The sequence below is a fragment of the Schistocerca cancellata genome, chromosome 9 (genome assembly GCF_023864275.1).
Source record: "Schistocerca cancellata isolate TAMUIC-IGC-003103 chromosome 9, iqSchCanc2.1, whole genome shotgun sequence".
Lineage (NCBI taxonomy): Eukaryota > Metazoa > Arthropoda > Insecta > Orthoptera > Acrididae > Schistocerca > Schistocerca cancellata.
In genome coordinates this window covers 221,806,887-221,828,569 of record NC_064634.1, presented here as the reverse complement: position 1 = coordinate 221,828,569, position 21,683 = coordinate 221,806,887, and the positions used below count along the sequence as shown (strand labels likewise).

At 40.0% G+C, this 21,683-nt stretch overlaps 1 protein-coding gene across 1 annotated transcript in view; it reads left to right on the top strand.

The window, feature by feature from the left end:
• LOC126101579 (rabankyrin-5) overlaps positions 1-21,683 on the top strand; it is a 443,789-nt gene that overhangs the window by 418,606 nt on the left and 3,500 nt on the right. The window contains exon 22 of the mRNA XM_049912232.1: positions 8,602-8,700. Within this exon, the coding sequence (XP_049768189.1) occupies positions 8,602-8,700 (99 nt within the window). The remainder of the gene's footprint in view (positions 1-8,601; positions 8,701-21,683) is intronic.

The window sequence follows — 21,683 nt, the reverse complement described above, 5'->3', positions numbered from 1 at the left end:
GTGTAGCAGTTTTAATGGCCAGTAATGTGTATACACAAGAGAGTAGGAAAATTCTGAAACATATGAGGAACAATGAATATGTGTATGAGAAACCAGACATAAAAAAACCATGAAGGAAGTTTTACAAAGCAATGACTGTGGTTCAGTGTCAAAGTGGTTCAGTGTCAAAGTGCCAGACCACAAATCCAAACGTCTCGGCTTCAACCTGTGGTCAATCATATGGTTTTTATCTGTCATTTATCACTTCTTTCACCTTTGGCAATGTTTGTTAATGTGAAAAATACCCAGCTGCACCACAATTCAGAATCCATGTCAAACTGTAGGTCCTCCTGTATGTGGCTGGATAAGTTAGTTCCAAGGTCGAAGGAAGGCAATGGCATACCATCTCCAACAGGACCATGTCTATCAAAGCACTATGATGCTCAAAATATACCTTGGATTGATGACTGCTTTATTTTACTGATCCTCTCAATACTTTGCAAAAGTGCATCAGTAGTGTCTTACAAACAACAGTGAAGTAAGATGATGATGATGATGATGACAGAGCAGCTATTGCACAGAAATGAAAGATACAGGAGCTTAAAACTATGATGCACATCCCATATTGTGAGGCAAAAAATATGTAAAAGGCTATGCTGGCCCCCCCATCTTCATTGACGCGTTTGCTTCAGATCTTAAACAACCAATTCAGAAAACTGATCTTGTGCACGAGTGGAGGTTGCTAGTGTCACCACTAGACCTGTGTTTGTCAGTGCATTTGTGTTGTTGCAACTATTTTGAAGCCCATACCTTCCCCCAGAACATCAGAAAAGGCTGTGGCTTCTGGCATTGTGGAGCTCTCTGCCCCTCCAAAGGTTCAGCCTCATCCACTAACAAGTTCTAGCACTACCACTGCTGTGGTTGTGTCTGCAAAGCCTCCCCAGGCCAAAAAATCAATGGCAAATCATCAACTGTTGGCAGAGACGGGAAGTAAGCAGTCCAATGTTGACATCACTCTTGACGTCTCTTCATGATTCATCTTCAGAGCTGATGGACCTCAGGGTCAGCCTGGGGCACTGATCTTGCCCCAAGACTGAGCTTCCACCCATTCATTGTACCGCCCCCCCCCCCTCCCCTTGACAGAAAGACAGGGTGAAAGTACTACCCCTGTGATAAATGGCTTCCGTACTTCAGTGGAACATTATCGGGTTCTGGACACATGTGAAGGAACTGAAACTCCTAGCACAGGAATGCCCCCCTTGCTTGTGTTTGTAGGAATGCATTTTGAAGCACCTGCTAACTGTATACTATGGAGCTATACCCTCCATTGCAAGGATGACTGGACTGTGCAAAGGACCAAGGGAGATATTGTTGTGTTTGTCAATACCACACACCACTCCTCTGCTCTGTCACTGGCTACTGACCTGTAAGTGGTTGCAGTTGAAATCCATATGTGCAAGATATAATTGTTTACTTGTTGAATATACCTATGCTTTCACAAATCTTATAGAACAACTCCTGTGACCATTTCTCCTACTGGGAGACTTCAAAGCCCAAGCTGTTCTGGTCTCCAGCCATGGCAGACACTGTTCAGTGGGAAGTCACTGATGACCTTCATTCCAGTGACCACTTCCCACTCTGCAAGGGCGTACCGAATGGTGCTCTCCCTGAAAGAATGCATGGATGATCAGCTGAGCCATCTGGATGCTGTTCAACCAGCCAGCTGTGTTTGAATGCCACAGCAGCATCCAGGAGTGCGTGGACCTCATCACACAAGCGGTCCAACATGTCACTGACATCTCCATCCTGATGTCCTCTGGTTATCTTTGGAAGCAACCTGTGCCTTAGTGAACTGATAAGTGATGTTCAGTGGGCCAGGTCATCCACACAAAGTTTAAGTGCCAGCCAGTGGCAGGCAACCTCACAGCCTTTCAATTGGTGAGGACCAAGGCTCACCATATTGTCAAGGAAGTAAGAAAAGATTGCGACAAGTTTTCCTGGACACTGTACCAACCATTCCACATATTGTACAACAGTATGGAAAGCCATCAGGAGGACTTCTAGTAAATGCAGTCTCTTACCTATAATGGTACTGTTGAAACAAGATGTCTCCAAGCAACAAGAAATGCCAAGAGACATCACACAGGCAATGGCAGGCTAATTTGCACTATCACCACTGCTAGCCAAAATCCAGTGTTGTATCATTATCGTGTCACCAAGGAGAGGGTCGAGGTGGACTTTTGGTCCACCAGTTCGCTATCTGCAAGTACCTATTAACCATTGGGAGCTGGATTTGACACTGTCTGATGCTCACAATATGGCGCCCGGTCCTGACCCAATCCAGTACAACATGCTACAGCACTTGCAAACAGTGTCAAAGGAAATCCTCTTATAATGTTTTAGATCAATATGGCTGACAGGCCAACTTCCTGACTTGTGGCAAGAGGCAATTTTGATACCTCTCCTCAAACCAGAAAAGGGCCGAATGTGTTCCAGCAGTACCCTAGAGTGCATGGTCATCTGTTGTCTCATCTGGGTATGAGAGAGCAGGCAGCTCCTATGGCACTCTCAGTGCGGATTAAGGAGGTGTAGGTCAAATATCGACAGCCTGACGTTTCTAGAGACAGAAATCCGGCAGGCTTTCGAACATAACAAGCATTGTCTGGGGGTATTTTTTTGACATCAGTAAGGCTTACAACAGTAGTTGGAAACACAGTATTATCAGTCGGCTACACCAGTGGGGCTATCATGGCCACCTCCCCATCTTCATTTGGTACTTATCAAGATGACTTTTGATGTATAAAGTTGGTGACGTGCTGTCAGATTTATGCAGAAGAATGGTGTTCCCAAAGCAATGTTTTTAAGTGTCACTCTTTTTGCTAAAGTTGCTGACAGTATAATGTACAGAGTTCTGTGTAGTGCTCCTTATTTGTGGATGATTTTGCAGTCTTCTGCTCTTCCGTGAATACCATCACAGCAAGTCTTTTGTTGCAACTTACAGTCAAAAGGTTTCAGGATTTGGCCACAAAGACTGGCTTATATCTTCTATAGAGGAGTGACAGGGAGAGGGAGAGGGGGGAGGTGCATATGTGCTTATGTCATTCTCCTTGTATTTCTTGAAGTGTCTTAGCCACAGGTACTGGGACAAAGTGTGTCCACTACAGTTATATAGAGCCTTTGTGCAATCACAGCTGGACTACAGATGCACAAGTGGCAGTCTTATCTGAATATTATTGATGCTATACATCATGGAGGGGATCAGGCTGGTCATGAGCACATATGGAACCAGCCACATACCCAGTCTCTACACTGAGGCTGGTGAACCATCACTTCCAGTTCAGTGGCAACTTCTCACGGCGTATCAGGCAAGTAAGTTCCTTACTACTCTCACTTCCCCAGCATACCATATTGTTGGTCTCCAGCTGTGAAACACCACCTTACCAACTGTCCATGGGGAGTGAGTTGGTTTTGGATCTGCACAAAGTGTGTGGAGGAGTCCATTGGTATGGGGCATGTAACGGATCAAAACTGGGATTTTAACCAACTGCTACCCTGATCACTGCAGAGGCCCAGAGTGATTTTAAATTTAGTGCAGTACAAGAGAGGTTGCACTCCTGCTTATGCTTTTAATACTTTATTTTTTGACATTTTAATTGGGCACCACTGCTGTATTTATGGATGGTTCTAAATGGGATTTTGTTGATGGTTCTGTTGTTTTTTCCCCTGATCCTGAAGATCCAGTTGCCTCCAGATTTTACTGTATTTGATGCCAATTATCAGTGATCTTTAGGGCACTGGAGCAGATGAGATTTTGCTGTGTCTGCTAAATGTCTCATCTGTTAAGACTCCCTGAGTGCCCTTCAGACTCTGCAATAAAATAGCCCAGAATATCCAGTATGCTCTTCTCCACTTACAAAGCCTGGGGAAGGTGGTATGTTTCTGCTGGGTGCCAGTGCACATGGGTATTGTGGGGAACAAAACAGAAAATGTAGCAGCCAAGGGGACACATCATGACCCTCAGTTAGCTCAGTGTGCCATCCCTCTGCCTGCTATCACCTTATTGTTGAGGCACAAAGTTGTGCATCAATGAGAAGAAGAATGGCTAGAAGTGGCAGACAGTAAGCTGCATCCACATGACGCACCTCCTTCCTCCAGCCGTGCAGGTGGGATGAAGTTGTCCTAACTCACCTTCTTGTGGGCCACAACCCAATGATGGATGGCTTTTGCTATGGCTACATGACCCTCCAGTGTGCGGTGTTGGTGGCATACAGATCACTGTGTGCCACATTTTACTGGATTGCATTTTATTTGCAAACCACAGGGCAATGGCAGATTTACTGACAGACCTGCCCACTATTTGAAGTGATATTCAGATGAATGTGGTTAGAGTGTCAAGGTTTTGTGATACATCCAACTTCTTTCCTGAAATTTCAGGAACATGTTCTTAATGTATTACAGGATGACTGGCTCACCCTCATTTTTTGCAACTGTTCAGCCAATCACAATTCCCAGCACTGTCACTTTAGCTCCTCTGTCATTTTCTTTATGCTTTAATCCCAGATTTAGCACCTTTCACCCTTTCTCGATTGTCTTACGGCATATAAGATGAACTAACTGTGTGGGTCAGTGCAAGTGAGGAGGTTAGTATTATTTTGTAGGTTTATTCCTCAAAATGTGACAACATTTTTATCCACATTCGTTTCTTTTAATATTTGTAAGAGTGCTGACAACCTTGTCATTGAGTGTGCATGAACTCAGAAAAACAAAACAAAAAACACTCACTCACTCACTCACTCTGTCCATTCTGAGATCAGTTTTCCATGATTTCCTGTAATCTTTGGAGGCGACTGGCTGGTACAGTTTCATATACCAGGGGTCTCTTCTAAGAATCATCAGGCACATTTTCTATGGTGTTTCGACAGAAATTTGCAGTTACTTTTTTACAATGTGTGGATGGAGTTAGCCACTGTAATTGCTGCTCGTCATGTCTCAGGTGACATCTTTGTCCATGGGAAGGTTAGTTTGTTTCTGGTTACAACCAAAATATATTCTTTTTTAATTTGAATTTTATGTGCCAATTTGATAAAGTGATCCAAAACTAATCCAGTGCAGTACATGAAGTTATGAAATGTTGTGTAGCCCTATATGTTTATTTTGTTCTCTCTGCCATGCTTATTAAACTTCCCTGCTTCTCTCATGTTCCAGACCATGTCATATGCATGCTATGTCATATGTCATACTACCACCGTGCAGCACTGCTGCTCAGTTACTGGTAGAGTACTGTTTGCTTTGATTTTTGCTGTTCTTGTATTTAAAAAAATTATTGAACTGAATATTGCACTAGATTGGTTTGGGACTGTTCTGTTGTATAGCTCCATAAAATTATATTAAAATAATACATTTTGGTTGCAGTGAGGCACAAACCTTTGTTTTCCATTGATACTGCCATCATGTGAAACACACAATGAGCAGTATTTGTTAAAGCTATAAAAGATTCTTTCCCTCATTCTAATTGTACTGAGTAGCACAACTCATCTAACCACCTACTTGTTGAGTGGATATAAAACTACAATTTGAGATTTCCTGGTAGATTAAAACTGTGTGCCATATTGGGACTCGAGCCTGGGACCTTTGCCTTGCACAGGCAAGCATGACACGCAACCTGTCCCCACAGATTTACTTCCACCAATACTTCATCTCCTACCTTCCAGACATCACAGAAGTTCTCCTGCAAAACTTGCAGCACTATTGCTCCTTTCTTCCAGGAATGAATTAATTGATTATCTATGCCTAGGAATTTGAATATTCCTTTTAACTTCTTGGCAAGAGAAAGTGTCAATTCTGTAGCTACAGCAGCTGGACAAAAGTATGGAAACTTTACAAGAAATGCATGCTTGAACATAAATGCAGATGTTAGCCAAGCCTACAGATTGTGTTTGACCACAAACAGCACCAGTGCATCATCCTCGATACGTACCAAATGTCAGTTGTGGTCAGAACAGTGTTCTGTGTAGTTGTGAGTGCACTGTGTTGGAGCGAAGTGACTTTGAACATGGGCACACTGTTGTTGCTTCTATGGTGAGTAACCATGATAGCCTAAGTGGTTGGTGTTTCAAGAGCCACCATATCAAAGATTCATACTACATTCAGGAAAGTGGAAAAACTCCGTTCCCTATGTCACACTGCAGATGGAAGTGTGTGTTGAGTAAACGTGACAGAAGGTCATTGAAAAGGATTGTGATGTAAAATAAGAGGACAACAGTTGCAAAAATCACTGCAACTGACTGTCACACTCCCAAATCCCATCAGCACCAAACCAACATGAAGGGAAGTGCCGAAACCATAAAACATGTATTATGGAGTAATGGAAGAAAGTCAGTTGGTTGGATGAGGTTTGTTGCACACTGTTTCCAATTACATTTTGAAAATAACACATGTTGAGGGTTCATTGATGATCTGGGCAGCCATATTGTGGTATTCCATGGGCTCCATGGCTACTGTTCAAGGTAACATTACTGCAGAGGACCATATGACCATTTTGGCTGATCAGGTCCATCCCATGGCACAATATATGTTCCCCAATGGTGATGCTGTATTCCAAGACAAGGTGAGCCCTGGTCACATAGCTCACATTTTGCAGGACAGTTTTTATGAGCACGAGCCACCAGTTGTGAGCAGCAGTGTTAAGTAGTATATGTGCAACTGTAGTTTATCAACATTGTTGTCTCAAATCGCATCTCACCTGGCCACCACTGTCTCCAGATCTCAATATTATTGAGCCTTTATGGTCTATTTTGGAAGGAAGGGTGGATGATTGCTATTCACCTCCATCATCGTTACCTGAACTTGGCACAATTTTGCTGGTAGAATAGTAAAAGATTACCTTGCAAATCATACAGGACCTATATTTATCCACTTATGAGATGAATGGAAGCTGTTTTGAGTACCAATGTTTTTCCTACACAATATGTTTTTGTTGTTATCTTATTTTGGCCCACCACCTGTACATTAGAAGTAGTAGTGTGTTACAAACATAGGCTATTGTTAAAGCTTTTCTTTGAATAACCAAATAAATATCAAATTGTAACCAAATAAATATCAGAGCACCAATAGAATATAAGCACGAGCTATTCAATATAACTAGGAAAAGTTATTTTCAAAGTTATGGCTTTTCTTTTTATGTAATGGGTTAAAATTCACTGGTGCAAGCACAAAAAGTGCTATGCAGAGTGGTGATAATTTGTACACTGCATTAACAATAAATAAAGTTCCTGTGATTTGCATGTCTGTTGTTCATGTACGCCTTGAGTTGTTCCATATCCCAGAAGATTATTGTTGTAGTTGAAACCTACAGAACACAATGAATGAATGAATGAATGAATGTAGGGGAGATGCACAGCTTTTCAGAGATGATCGACCTTCAGGAAAAATACTGTGACTCTGACTGACAAATTCTCATTCTCCTAGATTGCAAGAATCAAACAATGGAAACTCCAGGTGGGAACATCAGCAATGTAGGAAAAGATAGAGTGCTACTTGCCATAAAGATAACACACAAAGTTGCAGACTGGCACAATTGACACTTACAAGTAAGCGTTTGGCCTCAGACTTCATTGGCAACTCTGGTCCGAGATGCAACAGTTAGTAGTCATGTATGTGTGCTTGTGGTGTTCCTGCTTATTTAAATGAATGGTGTGTGTTTCTCTTTTTCTGATGAAGGCTGAGGCCAAAAGTATATGTGTAAATGCTTTGTAATTGTGCATGTCTGCAACTTAATATGTTATCTTTATGGTAAGTAAAGATATATCTTTTCCTACATTGTAGATCACAAGAATGTAATTTGACAATAATGCTTTCAGCTACTTTGCCATCACTTTCGAAGCTGTACTGAAGAGTTAGTGAAAACTTTTAATACAAAACTATCTTCTTGCATTCAAAAATGAATAAACATTTGTTGAAACAGTTTTTTATAGATTGCATGTATGCTGTAAGATTTTTTTAGCTAACAGTCAGTTCCTACTTTTAAGCGATTGCTCAAGACATTTCTGTGAAAAGTTAGTGAAACATCCAAAGCAACATGACTGTTAAACAAGTATTTTAAAAAAAGTTCAAATATATCAATCATATCTTTAGCTGTTAGTACCATTAAAATATTTGTCACCATCATCCAAGCAGAACAGAATTTCAAATTTTTTTCTCATTATGATTATTGCGATGGTGGTGATGACAATGTAGATCTTGTGACTGACACTATCAATTGTTCAGATTTTATAGCAAGTAAAGAAGCAAACAGTGTGAAAGATTCTGGCTCACATTCAGTAATGTTAGACTATGGGAAAATGGGAAAAATTACACAGCGCCTATGACTGAAACTGTTGGCATTTGTGTTACATCAGGCGTTGTACATGAGGAAGAAAATGGCATAAAATAAAGAAGAATGATTGCAATGACAAGGTGTAGCCTTTACTACTACTACTACTACTACTAGTACTACTAGTACTTCATGCCACTGAACAGTATGAATGTGTTCAAATTACAGTCTCATGTTATTCTCTGATTAGGGTGTTCATATATTGTTCTATGAAAAATAGCAAAGATTTGAACATAGTCTTATTTTTGCAGTTTGCTGGATAATTTATCGCAGGAGCCACCTTGGGCAGAAGGTGACATTTGTTTGGAGTGTGGTATTAAATTTGGACTGACTATACGTAAACATCACTGGTAAGTGTCAGTTTCAAAGATACTAACAAATTTAATTAACACACAGTAAATTAATTATATCATAGAGTTTGTTTGTAAAAATGCGCGCACACACACACACACACACACACACACACACACAGAGAGAGAGAGAGAGAGAGAGAGAGAGAGAGAGAGAGAGAGAGTGTGTGTTATCAGCTCGTAAAATATAACAAGAAATAGGACTGTGTTACCATTTACTGTCTTCTTCCCAAGGCCTAAGAGAGGCCTAAGAGCGTGCAAACATTATGGATGATTTGTGAGTGTGATTAAGATTAATACCAGGAAATATATTCCATGTGTGTTTCGGAAGGAGATAGTCTCAAGAATGTGATGAGTTACATGTGAAATATTAAGTATCCCACAATGGCCCAACAGCTGATAACCTTTTGAGAGACCTTAATAAGAACAGAAGAGAAAAGTGGCCTAAAACAACATCAGGACTCGACTTAACACAATGTAGTTGGAATGCTTACATCCTTACAAGAAAACTTGCTACACATCTAAGTTTGTCATGTACAGCTGCACATGTAAATGCCAATTCTGTTGCAGCCAAACTAATGAATATTTCAAACTCTAAAACAGACGAGACATACACACAAACTGTGAAACAGGAATTTTAAATAAACAGCGCCCATGTAGAACCACACCCAGACTACTGTGATGTCCCCATTGAGGAACTTGATACAGCCTTGAATATGCTAAACGTAAATGAAGTTTCTGGCTTTGATGGAATATATCCAGTGTTTCGTAAAGCTGCCAGACCTAAAACAAAACTATGGCTCCCTGAATTTTTCAGTGAGATTCTGTGAACTGGAAAATTACGAAAGCTTTTCAAACAGGCCAAAATAATTGCCATCATAGAACTAGGCAAAGACAGAACTGATGCTTCTCACTGCTGATCAGTATCACTGTTCAGCATGATCTGTAAACTACTAGAAAGACTTATTCTAAATCACATTCAAGAGGTCATTGATCAAATCACCCTTGTCAGACAAGGGGGCTTTAGGAAACATTTGAGCTGCTGTAGCCAGGCCTTACTATTGACAACTGTAGTAGAAGCTGGATTTCAGCAAGGTCTCAAATTGGCTGCAGTTTTTGTGGGTCTTATAGCAGCTTATGACACTGTGTAGAGGGAGGGATGGCATTGAAGTTCATTGAAATTGTTCTATGCCAAAAGCTGTCTAGTTAACAACATGCCTTCTGACAGGCACTTTGAGTTGTTCCTGAAGGGATAAGCAAGCTGATGGGGAACTATAAATAATGACCTGCCTCAGAAAACAGTTCTCTCCACATCCTGTTTAACCTGTATATTCTTGATAGGCCAGACACACACTCCATGAAGATCCAATATTCAGATGTCCTCGCACGAGTCTTCCAAAGCAAAGACCTGATGCACTGTGAGAGTGTGCCGACATGTGATATGGTGAAACTTCGATAAATGGAGACTTGAGCCTAACCCATTAAAACTGAGGTTCATTCTACCTAAGTAGTAAAGACGCCCAAAGGAAGCCACATGTCTCTTTCAATGGAATCAAAGTGCCACATAACTACAGTTCAATATATCTAGGAATCACTCTCGATTGGTCCTTGACATTCAAACAACAGTGCATCAAGTTATCTAAGAAACTTGGCTCAAGAATAAATGTACTTTGAATATTGTCTTAAGCAGCCATGTTGCAGGCACCAATACTCTACGCTCCACTGCACTCACTCTTGTGTATTCTGCTGGAGAGCATTGCACTCATATGAGAAAAAACAGTGCTCACACAGCAAAGATTGATGTGCAGCTTAATGAATCTCTCTTACTGTCAGATCTACTCCTAGCAATGGCTGCCTGCCTTACCTAATATTGCTCTGCAAGATCTAAGCAGGAAAGCATCTAAAATAAACTTGGTAATAAAGATTACTTCTTTTAAGAACTCTCCCATGTGTGATGCCTTCCAAATCCATGAACAACACATCCAAAATCACACAAACCACGCTGGGTAGATTTAGAAATTATCAGTTCTTTTGATATGATCTCCAAATAGCAACAGCTAGAATGAACATCTACCCAACAACACTCACCTGGTTCAATATCCGACTAAGTATGTCGAGGGATTCGAAGTACCATGCCAAATACAGCTAAGGCTGAACAGCTTAAGGACTGGCCAAAGAAGATGTGGTTACACGTTGAAGAAGTGGGGTTTCTGTCCATCTGCAGACTGCAGCTGCATTGCGTAGGAGCAAACAATAGATTGTATTATTAAGGAGTATCCACTTGAAGCATTTGATGGTGATCTGAGGACTTTGCATTAACTGAGTCAAAGGTCTCTTCACTGGTTGTCACATTTGGACATGTTCATTTGATTGTAGATACTTTTGTGTACTTCTAAAACCATACAATAATTTTAAAAAATAATAATCTTCTACTAGGGAAACTGAAATGGTATAGCATTAAAAACCTATCCCTTGCATGGACAGACTTATGTTAACAATAGAAAATAGAGGGTCATTTTAGCAAATTGCACAACAAGAATAAGATTAAACTCGGGGCAGGGAGAACACTAAAGGTGGTACACTGCAAAGTTTAGTGCTTCTCACTGCTGTCCTTGGTCTAGATTATATTTTGTACCTGAGAAATTGGAGGACTTTCCAAAAACTGTAATGCTTGCTGATGAAAGTATACTAATAAAAGGCCCAAACACTCCTGTACCAGATTAACCTTTGATCGTACAAAAACTCATTTAGTTTGAAACTAATCAAGATGGCTTAGAGGTACCAGAAATATAGATCAATGAGTATACACTGAATAATGGTCATCTAGCAGTATAATAAATTCAAGTGGTGGTGTTAATAACAGAAGTGAATTTAGGATGATCTCTGCAATTGATGACAACAACAATATTATAAGTAAAAATAATTTTCATGTTATGACGTAACCATCAGATTATAAATTGAAATTCAGATTATGAAAATAACTAAGACTTGTTATTGACAAGTGATCTCATCAGAAATAGTCACTGTAAATCACCAAGAGATAAAAATAACAGATGGAAATGTAGAACTGAATTTTGTATGTTGTTATAATTTACTTAACTGTGGGAAGGGAGTTCCATGGGTAGGTCTTTCACTGTTGATAAACACCTGTTTCTGTTTCACTCTTTTCTTTGCTGTGACAAACACTAAATCTTCTTGCCAATCTTCTGTAACACTTTTCATTGACTCCATGCACAAAACTGATACTGAAGCCAAAAAAGATTATGCAAATACTTCCCAAATATAACTGCCTACATAATATCTGCCCTGTCACTCTTAATAACATGATAACAATAAAAAAATCTTCACACTGTTATTACTACAATTATATAAATAAATGTACAGTTGAAAACTGACATTTTATGAAAAGTCTGATACATCAGGTAAATATTTCAAATCAAAAGAAATTTCCTGACATGATTAAAATATTGGTTAAATTGTATTTTTAATATGAAAATGAAAGAGCTTGTTAAACAGTTTCTTTTCAATGTGCAGTAATTCAATAATTACATATTAATAACTGTAAAACTGATGTTAAGTAAAAGTTTTTCAAGTAAACAAATAACAGTACCTGATCCTAGAAGCTGTTGATAACCCATTCTTTCTAGAATATTTTAAAGAAAGTAATGTGCATCAGAATAAATGAAATAAAGGTCAAAAATTATGTTTATTGGACTATAAAGTAGGCATAAAGTTCATATACAAGTGGAAGTAGGAGTGGACAGATAAGTAGTTGCTTAAAATGTAAGTAAAAATACACAACCATAGGATAATTTTAGTCCTGGTATCAATAATTCCAGTATGTTGTTTTACACTTTGCCACATAACTGTGTACTATGCATCCCTGTCTAGGGTTCAGAATGGAAATTTATATCCTGATGCAAAAGTGCATTCAGGTGTTTAGCAGAGTTATTAATTACATTTCATGCACAATATTTTGACAAGTAACACAGTCACCATCTTCAAGCAGTGTTTTTATGCATGCTTGCTGCCTGGACGCCAACATGGCAATGAAGTGTTGTTTGTGTCGAGCTACTGTTTGTAACCACCCAAATGTTGAATCCACAATGTGACTTCAAAAAGAGGGCCACCTATATTTCCTCAGTATGTCAGTTAAGAGAACAACAGATGGAGCCTTGGGTCACAGAGCATACAGAAAACGGACATGCACTAACTTCTAAGTTCATGCCTCAAGCCACCACCTTCAGTTACAGAGAAATTCTGTGGAAAGGACTCTTATTAGTAGAGCTCATAAGCTGTTAGACAAGGAAGATCTCACCTAAGAATTACAAGACTTACAAATAGTGTTCTGAAGTACTGTAGTGGGTACTCAGTCAGTCCATATATTAAATGGGTATTGCAGTCAAAATTGACACCACCTAAGAAGGAATTTGAGATTGAGAAAGGAAAAGAACAACTAAAAATTACTTCATCATACTTACACTGGTGTGCAGGAGGTGAACTGTGTTGTGATCAAATGGAAGAGATAGGACAAAGTAAAATCATAAATGTAATGGAACTAATGTCAGCATTTAATGCAGTTCAGGGTTATATGGGGGCCATGCTGGATAGATGTAGTTATACCATATACCAGTTGCTTGAGCAAAGGGATGAGTGGTTCATAGTTAAAAGACATTAGAAAAGGAGCAGTAACATGTCAGGGACAAAAACTGAATGGTAGAGAGGAGGAAGAGGACAGACACAGAATCCAGGAGTAACAGAGGCAGACATCCTGAGGCTCTCTGCTCTGTATGAGGTGATACATACAAGAGAGCATTATTCAGAATTCTCTCTGCCGGCAGACATGGGAGGCAGTCCCGTGGCCTTGCTCCCATGGATCCTTATTGATTATTGAAAGAATCTTGGAATATGCCATGTCTTAGTGCAGACTCTATAATGCCTTTGTACTTTAGTCCATCAATTCAGCATTCATGTGGCAGTATGTGTAGCTGGCTGAATGTAATGAATGTAAGATCCTAGAAACATCATAGGGCATGGTGTCAAAATTTCTAAACAGCTGGAAACTATCCAATATTGTTTAACAGCATGTGTCAATAAAAAGTCATGTGTAGAGAAGAGGCATGAGTGAGGATGGAGATCGTGATAGGTCACTAAATCATCATGGGTGCCAAAAAAAGGTGGAAGGAGGGGTGACTTTTCATGGCAGTGAGCTACATCTCCATGGGCAGAGATGATAAGGTGGTGTACTACTGAGGCGAATATGGTGAGAGGAAGGGGGACAATGATTCCATGTGATAATCACGTGTCAGACACATGTCTTCTATGATAATGGCATTGCCTGTTTTCTTGTTTGTTGAGAACAAGGATCTAGAGCAAGAGTGTCAAACTCAAAAAGCCGACATGGAACAAATAAACGAGGCTAGAGTTTAGGTGGGCCACAAAAAAAAGGATGATTTCAAATTTGGTATTCAAAAAAGTGTAAATTCCATAAGTAAAGTGTAGAGCAAAGCACAAGTTCATACCTGCACAGCAGTGCTCTTTTCTGTTCTCAAAGCCAACATTGTTGTTCCATGGGCCCAATTTCAGCACAATCTGAAGGGAGGAATCTCCAGAACACCTGTGTGCAATTTCCTTTAACAATTTCCTTTAACACTCTCTGAAGCTGTCATATGATAGTCACCTATAATTTGTATGCAGTTGAAAACTTGTAATCTTCACTGTTACCTATGAAATGGTTTCTTGGTGACTGTGTGTGTTTTTTGTGAAGTTTCTAGCAGTACTGTTTCCCTCAGTCCAGTCAACAAGGATATATGTCCCTGATATAAATGAAATACACTATGTGATCAAAAGTATCCGGACACCCCCGAAAACTTATGTTTTTCATATTAGGTGCATTGTGCTGCCAGGTACTCCATAGCAGTACCTCAGTAGTAGTAGTAGTAGTAGTAGTAGTAGTAGTAGTACTTCAGTAGTTATTAGACATCATGAGAGAGCAGAATGGCGCACTCCACAGAACTCAAGGACACTTGAGTCATACGTCTGTAAGCAAGATTCTCACACTCCTAAACATCTCTAGGTCCACTGTTTCCGATGTGATAGTGAAGTGGAAACATAGGGACACATACAGCACAAAAGCTTACAGGCCGACCTCGTCAGTTGACTGACAGATCACCGGCAGTTGAAGAGGGTCATAATGTGTAATAGGCTGACATCTGTCCATTCTATCACACAGTAATTCCAAACTGCATCAGGATCCACTGCAAGTACTATGACAGTTAGGTGGGAGGTCAGAAAACTTGGAATTCATGGCCAAGCGGCTGCTCATAAGCCACACATCGTGCTGGTAAATGGCAAATGCCTCACTTGGTGTAAGGAGCATAAACATTGGACAATTGAACAGTGGAAAAATGTTGTGTGAAGTGAAAAATCATAGTACACAGTGTGGTGATCCGATGGCAGGGTGTGGGTATGGCGAATGACCAGTGAATGTCATCTGCCAGCATGTCTAGTGCTAACAGTAAAATTTGGAGGCGGTGGTATTATGTTGTGGTCGTGTGGAGGGGGCTCGCAGCCCTTGTTGTTTTGCATGGTACTATCGCGACTACATAGATGTTTTAAGTGCCTTGTTGCTTCCCACTGTTGAAGAGCAGTTCGGGGATTGCGACTGCATCTTTCAACATGATTGAGCACCTGTTCATAATGCATGGCGGAATGATTACACAACAGTAATATCCCTGGCGGAGGTTCTAGTCCTCCCTCGGGCATGGGTGTGTGTGTTTGTCCTTAGGATAATTTAGCTTAAGTAGCGTGTAAGCTGGGACTGATGACCTTAGCAGTTAAGTCCCATAAGATTAATAAAAAAAAAGAAAAAAAAACATCCCTGTAATGGACTGGCCTGCACAGAGTCCTGATCTGAATTCTATTGAACACCTTCAGGATGTTTTGGAATGCTGGCTTTGTACTAGGCCTCACTGACCGACATCAGTACCCTCCTCAGTGCAGCACTCCATGAAGAATGGGCTGTCATTCCCTAAGAAGCACCTGATTGAATGCACCTGATTGAATGTATGCCGGTCAGAGTGGAAGTTGTCATAAAGGCTAAGGGTGAGCCAACATCAAATTGAATTCCAGCATTACTGATGGTGAACGCCACGAACTTGTAAGTCATTTTCATCCAGGTGTCCAGATACTTTTGATCACAGAGTGTATATGCCTTTCTGTATCAGAAATATCTGATTTGTATATATGAAACAGAATGTGATGGGAAACAGCACTGTAGAATATCAGTTTTAATAGTGGTTGTTGCAGTAACCAAAAATAATTTTAATACTCGCCTTGATTTTTCGAGGTACTGCAGCTCAGTTTGTTGTCTTGATGTTCCTTAGTGGATTACTTCTGATGTCCGTGTTTGTAAAGTGTCAGCGAAGTCAGTTTAAAGACATCGTAGTTTATTTCCAAATACAACATTTCTGATGATCAACTTCTTGTGCGTACTTCTAGAACTTCACTAAAGAGTGTCAGAGTTAAGCAAACACTGATTCCATATTGATGAGATTGTACTGCATTTCAGTTCCATGTTTCAGTAATAGTTGTGGACTTAGGTAAAAATGACATACATGCTACACACTGAGTTCACATTAATCAGATCAAAAATGAAACTCTACCCCATAATATTGTCAAGACTGAACTCGACTATTCTCCTTCAAAGCTAAACAAAGACTCCATTACATTGAAAACTATACAGAGGTAGTACAACTCTTTGGTGCCAAGCACCAGCATATATTTTTTACAGCATTAATGCCAAATATTTCTAAGACTAACAAAGAAGCAAATTAAGTGTTGTACGCGATTTTTCTGTGTACTTACATTAACAGTTACCAAGAAAACATGACTTGAGACATAAACGGAATTTGTGGATGTGATAGAATTATGTATTTTTGAACATAATTTGGAAATGGAATCTCCTTGACCAAATGTTATGAAACACGAGATACGTGCCAATGACGAACTGAACAAATGTAGAATGAATGAGATTTTCACTCTGCAGCGGAGTGTGCGCTGATATGAAACTTCCTGGCAGATTAAAACTGTGTGCCAGACCGAGACTGGAACTCGGGACCTTTGCCTTTCGCGGGCAAGTGCTTTACAACTGAGCTACCCAAGCATGACTCATGCCCCATCCTCACAGCTTTACTTCTGCCAGTACCTCGTCTCCTACCTTCCAAACTTTACAGAAGCACTCCTGTGAACCATGCAGGACTAGCACTAAAAGGTATTCACAAAGGGCCACTAAAAGTGCTAAATGACAAGTAATCCTCCTATAAAACAATTATAATAGGGACATCTGATAGAAAAGTAGAACAAAAACTGAAAAATGAGTTTTCAGTAGAAAACTTTGGATATGGTATCAGAAATGACAGAGCTCATACTTTAGTAGAATTACTGTAAAGTATCAGCAAATTTGTTCTTTAGACATTCTTTCACAAGAAAACTACTAGAAAATGTCCTCATGGACTAAATAGAACTGGAAATAAACTTGACAGTATTCTATCATACACTAAAGAAGTTAAATAATAAAGCAAATAATTATCATCCCAAAAAATGAAGAATATACTGACATAAAAAAAGACTCTGATTATTTAATTAAAAAAATATGTATGGAAATCACTAAAGATATTACAGGTACAAAGAAGGAAAAAGAAAGAAACTTTCAAATGAAACAAAACATTTCTTTATGAGAAGGCAAGAGTTTCCGATAAGCAATGTATGTTTCTTCAGCTTCTCCTGGCATACTTCATGACATAAGAGTTCATGGGTGAATAGCCTGGTGTCGGTGTCCAATGGGCACAATATTTTGGCAGACAACCAATTTGCCATCATCAGGTGTGCTGACGAACTCACAGCTTGGGGGTCAGCATGGTGTTTTCACCCCCTCCCCCCCCCCCTCTCTCTCTCTCTGATCTACCATTCTAGTCACTGTCCATGTCCAGCATCTTCTTCTCCACTCCTCTTGCAACACACTGCACTGCACACTGCTCCGTCCTCAGTTTGCACCCAGGTATGCATGGTGGTGTCACCACTGCTGTTCCATCGTCTGCCTGTGAAATCAGTCTTTTGTGGAGTATCGCCTCCTCTTCTTAATCAGACTAATTATGTATCCCAGATTTTACTAAGGATGTAGCCACAATCATGTTTGATCAGTGGTTCCCTTACTCAGATCTTGATGGATTCTTTAATGACACACGTCAGAAGATAGACATTGGGTCAGAATCTAGTAAGGTCATAATCAATTCCTTGTAATTCCGATAGACAGTGCCCCATGACCACTGACTTGTTGGGCTGCTGCAATTGCTGTTGCTGTCTTGACAATGATCTTAGACAGTGTGCTCTGTTCAACTTACATATGTCTTGCCACATTGGCAGTGTTTCTGGTAGAACCCAGATTTCTGTAACCTGAGGTTGTCTTTCACATTACCAAGCAGTGTCTGTGGTGTTTCCAGAAGTTTGTCCTATCTTTCTGGATAATGTGCCTCAAACAGGAATAAAGGCAGTGGCCACTATCCTTGTAAGGTTCCTCTTCTGTTTCTGCTAGTTGTGCAGTGGATGCAGGACACAGGGCTCTCTGAGACACATCTTGATGTCATTATACAGGTTGACAATTATTGAACTATATGAAATAAAATCATCACAATTTCTGAACAGTTTACATTAGGCCAGTCAAACTGCATGATTGGCTGCAAGGCATGATGGGAATTAGTATGTGCTGTATGGAATATCGGTGTGATATTCCTTGATGGCATGGTGGGTGACTATCGAATGTTACATGAAGGTTTTGGAAGATGATTTCATCCCCATTATCCAAAGTGACCCTTATTTTGACAAGATGTGGTTCATGCAAGACAGAGCTCGACCTCATTGAAGCAGAAGAGTGTTCAGTGTCCTGGAGGAGCACTTTGGGGACCACATTCTAACTCTGGGGTACCTAGAGGCCACTGGCATGGGCCTCAATTGGCTGCCATATTCTCCAGATCTGAGCACATGCAACACCTTTTTGTGGGGCTATATTAAAGACAAGTTGTCAGTAATAACCACAAAACCATTGTTGAATTGAAAACAGCCATTCAGGAGATCATTGACATCATCAATGTTCCGACACTTCAGCAAATCATACAGAATTTGGCTATTTGTCAGCGCCTCATCGTCGCCAATGATGCCAGGCATATTAAACATGTCATAACCTAAATCCGAATATCTGTAGTGACATTTACATGTTGAATAAAGGGTGTGCACACCGTAGTATGTATCTAATTTACATTTTTTCATATATTTCAGTAACTGACACCCTGTACTTTCATCCCAATCCCAATGGTGGCTAGTGCAAGCAAATGGAAGGAGTAGCCATGAGGGGTTCACTTTCACATGTTGTCACAAACATGGCTAAGGAATGCTTCAAGGAGGAAGCCCTTGAGTAAGCCCAGTGGAAAACTACCTGTTTCTTCCAGTATGTAGACACCTTCATCAAATGGCTATGTGGGAAAGAGACAAGTTGTGAATAAATTCCTTATACATCTCAGTTTTGTACACCAAAACATCAATCAACCATGGAAGCTGAAATAGATGGTGTGCTCTACTTTCTGGATGTCCTGATAAAAAGAAGAGCAGACAGTATGTTGGGTCACAGTGTGTGACAGAAGAAGATGCATACCAATCTGTATTTACATGTGGACAGTTGCCACCACACGGTGCATAGCAATGGCATGCTAAAACATAGATACATAGAACTTAAGCCCTCCTATACAATGAAAGTCTCAACCAAGAACTTCAACACCTGAGGATGGTGTTCTGGAGGAATAACAACAAGGAGAGGAAAATTCATTGTACAACTGGTGGTAATAGAAGAAAAATCTCAGGATGATTGTGGAGCATTATTCAGAAAGATACAACAAATTCTCTGGAAACTTTAAGGGAAGATGGTCTGCTGCACACCAGATAAAACAGGGACACAGCTTGGTAGTGCCAAAGATGACTTAGGACTACAGAAATCCAGGGTTTATTAGATATACTGCCAATGTAGCAAGACATGTATAAGCAGACAGTGCCTACTGTCAAAGATCATTGCCAGGAACACCAATGGTGCACCAGATTGCAGCAGTCTAACCAGTCAGCTGTCACAGGACATTGTCTATTGAAATTACATGGAGTGGATTACAACGGTACTAAGGTTCTGACCCAGACATCTATGTTCTGGGATTGTGTCATTAAAGAATCTATAGACATTAGCGGAAGGGAAATGCTGATCCATCATGATAGCAGCTACATTCAAGAATTCTCAATTAGTTTGATTGAGAAGAGGAAGGACATCCCACAATGACCTGACTGGGGGCAGGCAGAGGAGCAGCGGAGGTGACACCAGTATGCAACACAAAACAGTGAGAGTTTTATGAAAAGAAACAGAAACTTATTTTGGATTGAAATTAATTTAAATAGTCGCTGGTGCAGCTACCTGACACACAGAGAAAATTGTGCAACCATTTGAAGATTTATTTAAATTCTGTGTAGTCCAAGTAATGACTCAAAAACATAGAAATAATGTTGATAATGACATCCTGGAAGTAATGGGAGATGATGTGTATATTCAAAGTATGAAGAAAGGGAAGATGCTGGGAGATGATAGAGTTCCAGTAGAAATGCTCAAACATAGGAAAAGTAACACAAAAGCAACTTTCTTAAGTGTTTACAAAATATTTATGAAAGGAAACAATCAAAATTGGAAGAATGCTGTTTTTGTTGTTTTGACACAGTGTCTACAGAATTCCTTGAGAAACAAGGCAGTGATTGAACCTGTTCTAGAATACTGAAGACAGTGTATGTCAATGCTACAGTTCTGGGGAATTCAGAATAGAAAGATGGGTCAAGCAAAGGAATTCTTTGTCAATAGTGGTCTCAGCAGCCCTTGGGGAAGTTCACAGATTCTTAAAATGAGAACAAAGAGGAGGAATGCATGCTATTTTAATACTTTTTTAAAAACTAAATTAAGCTTATGAAGGAACCCCTGTAGAATTACAAAAGAATGAGAAATCAATTTGACAAAAGTTTGATTAATCAAGAGGTGGAATTGGGTATTGTTTGACTATTTCCTTACAAAACTGAAGCAGGAAGTTGGAACTACAGCTTGAAAGGAAGTTGATCTTTCTTACCAGTTATAGTGTTATTTATTTCACCACTTCAAAAAGAAAAAAAAGAAAGAGAGTCACAAATAAATTTCAGAAAATGCAGAAGGAAACTTCAGTTGTATTTTGCAGAGAAATCTGTGATCTTTTTCTGCTTCAGTGCCTCCAGCATTCTTAATGAAGCACATTTTCTGTCAAGACTAAAGTTGACATAATTGTCTACTTCTGTTTAAGGATGGATATGGAAAACTTTTCTAATGACAGTGCCTTTTTTGAAGCTGCAAATTGAACAGACCCACTCCTCCTCCTCCTCCTCCTCCTCCTCCTCCTGCTGCTGCTGCTGCTGCTGCTGCTGCTTTTTTACCACCTTTGTTCTTATTGCCCAGAACAGCCAAAATTTCAGTGTCAGTCAGGACACTGCAAACTTCTACATAACCATCAGAATGTACAAAATCATCAACCATCACATTTTCTTGTAAGTCAGGTATAACGTTACAGATAGGGTGGACACCTGACTCCATTCCTCCACACTACTGTTGCTCCAGTTGAATCAGTGACCCCATGATAAATTGTCATTTTTTGAAACAATTTGAAATCATTGTTGTGGTATCATTCTCCATGCTTTGAGAGATTGCCATTGCTACCGTTATGTTTTTGTTGAGCCTCTGATCGTCTTCAGTGCTATCAAACACATTTGTCATAACTTAGTTGTAAAAGGTAAAGGTAAAGTTCTGCATTCTGGCCATAGAAGGGCCAATCGGGCTCAACCGACTGCCATGTCGTATGTGACTAATGGCAAACATCAAATGCAGT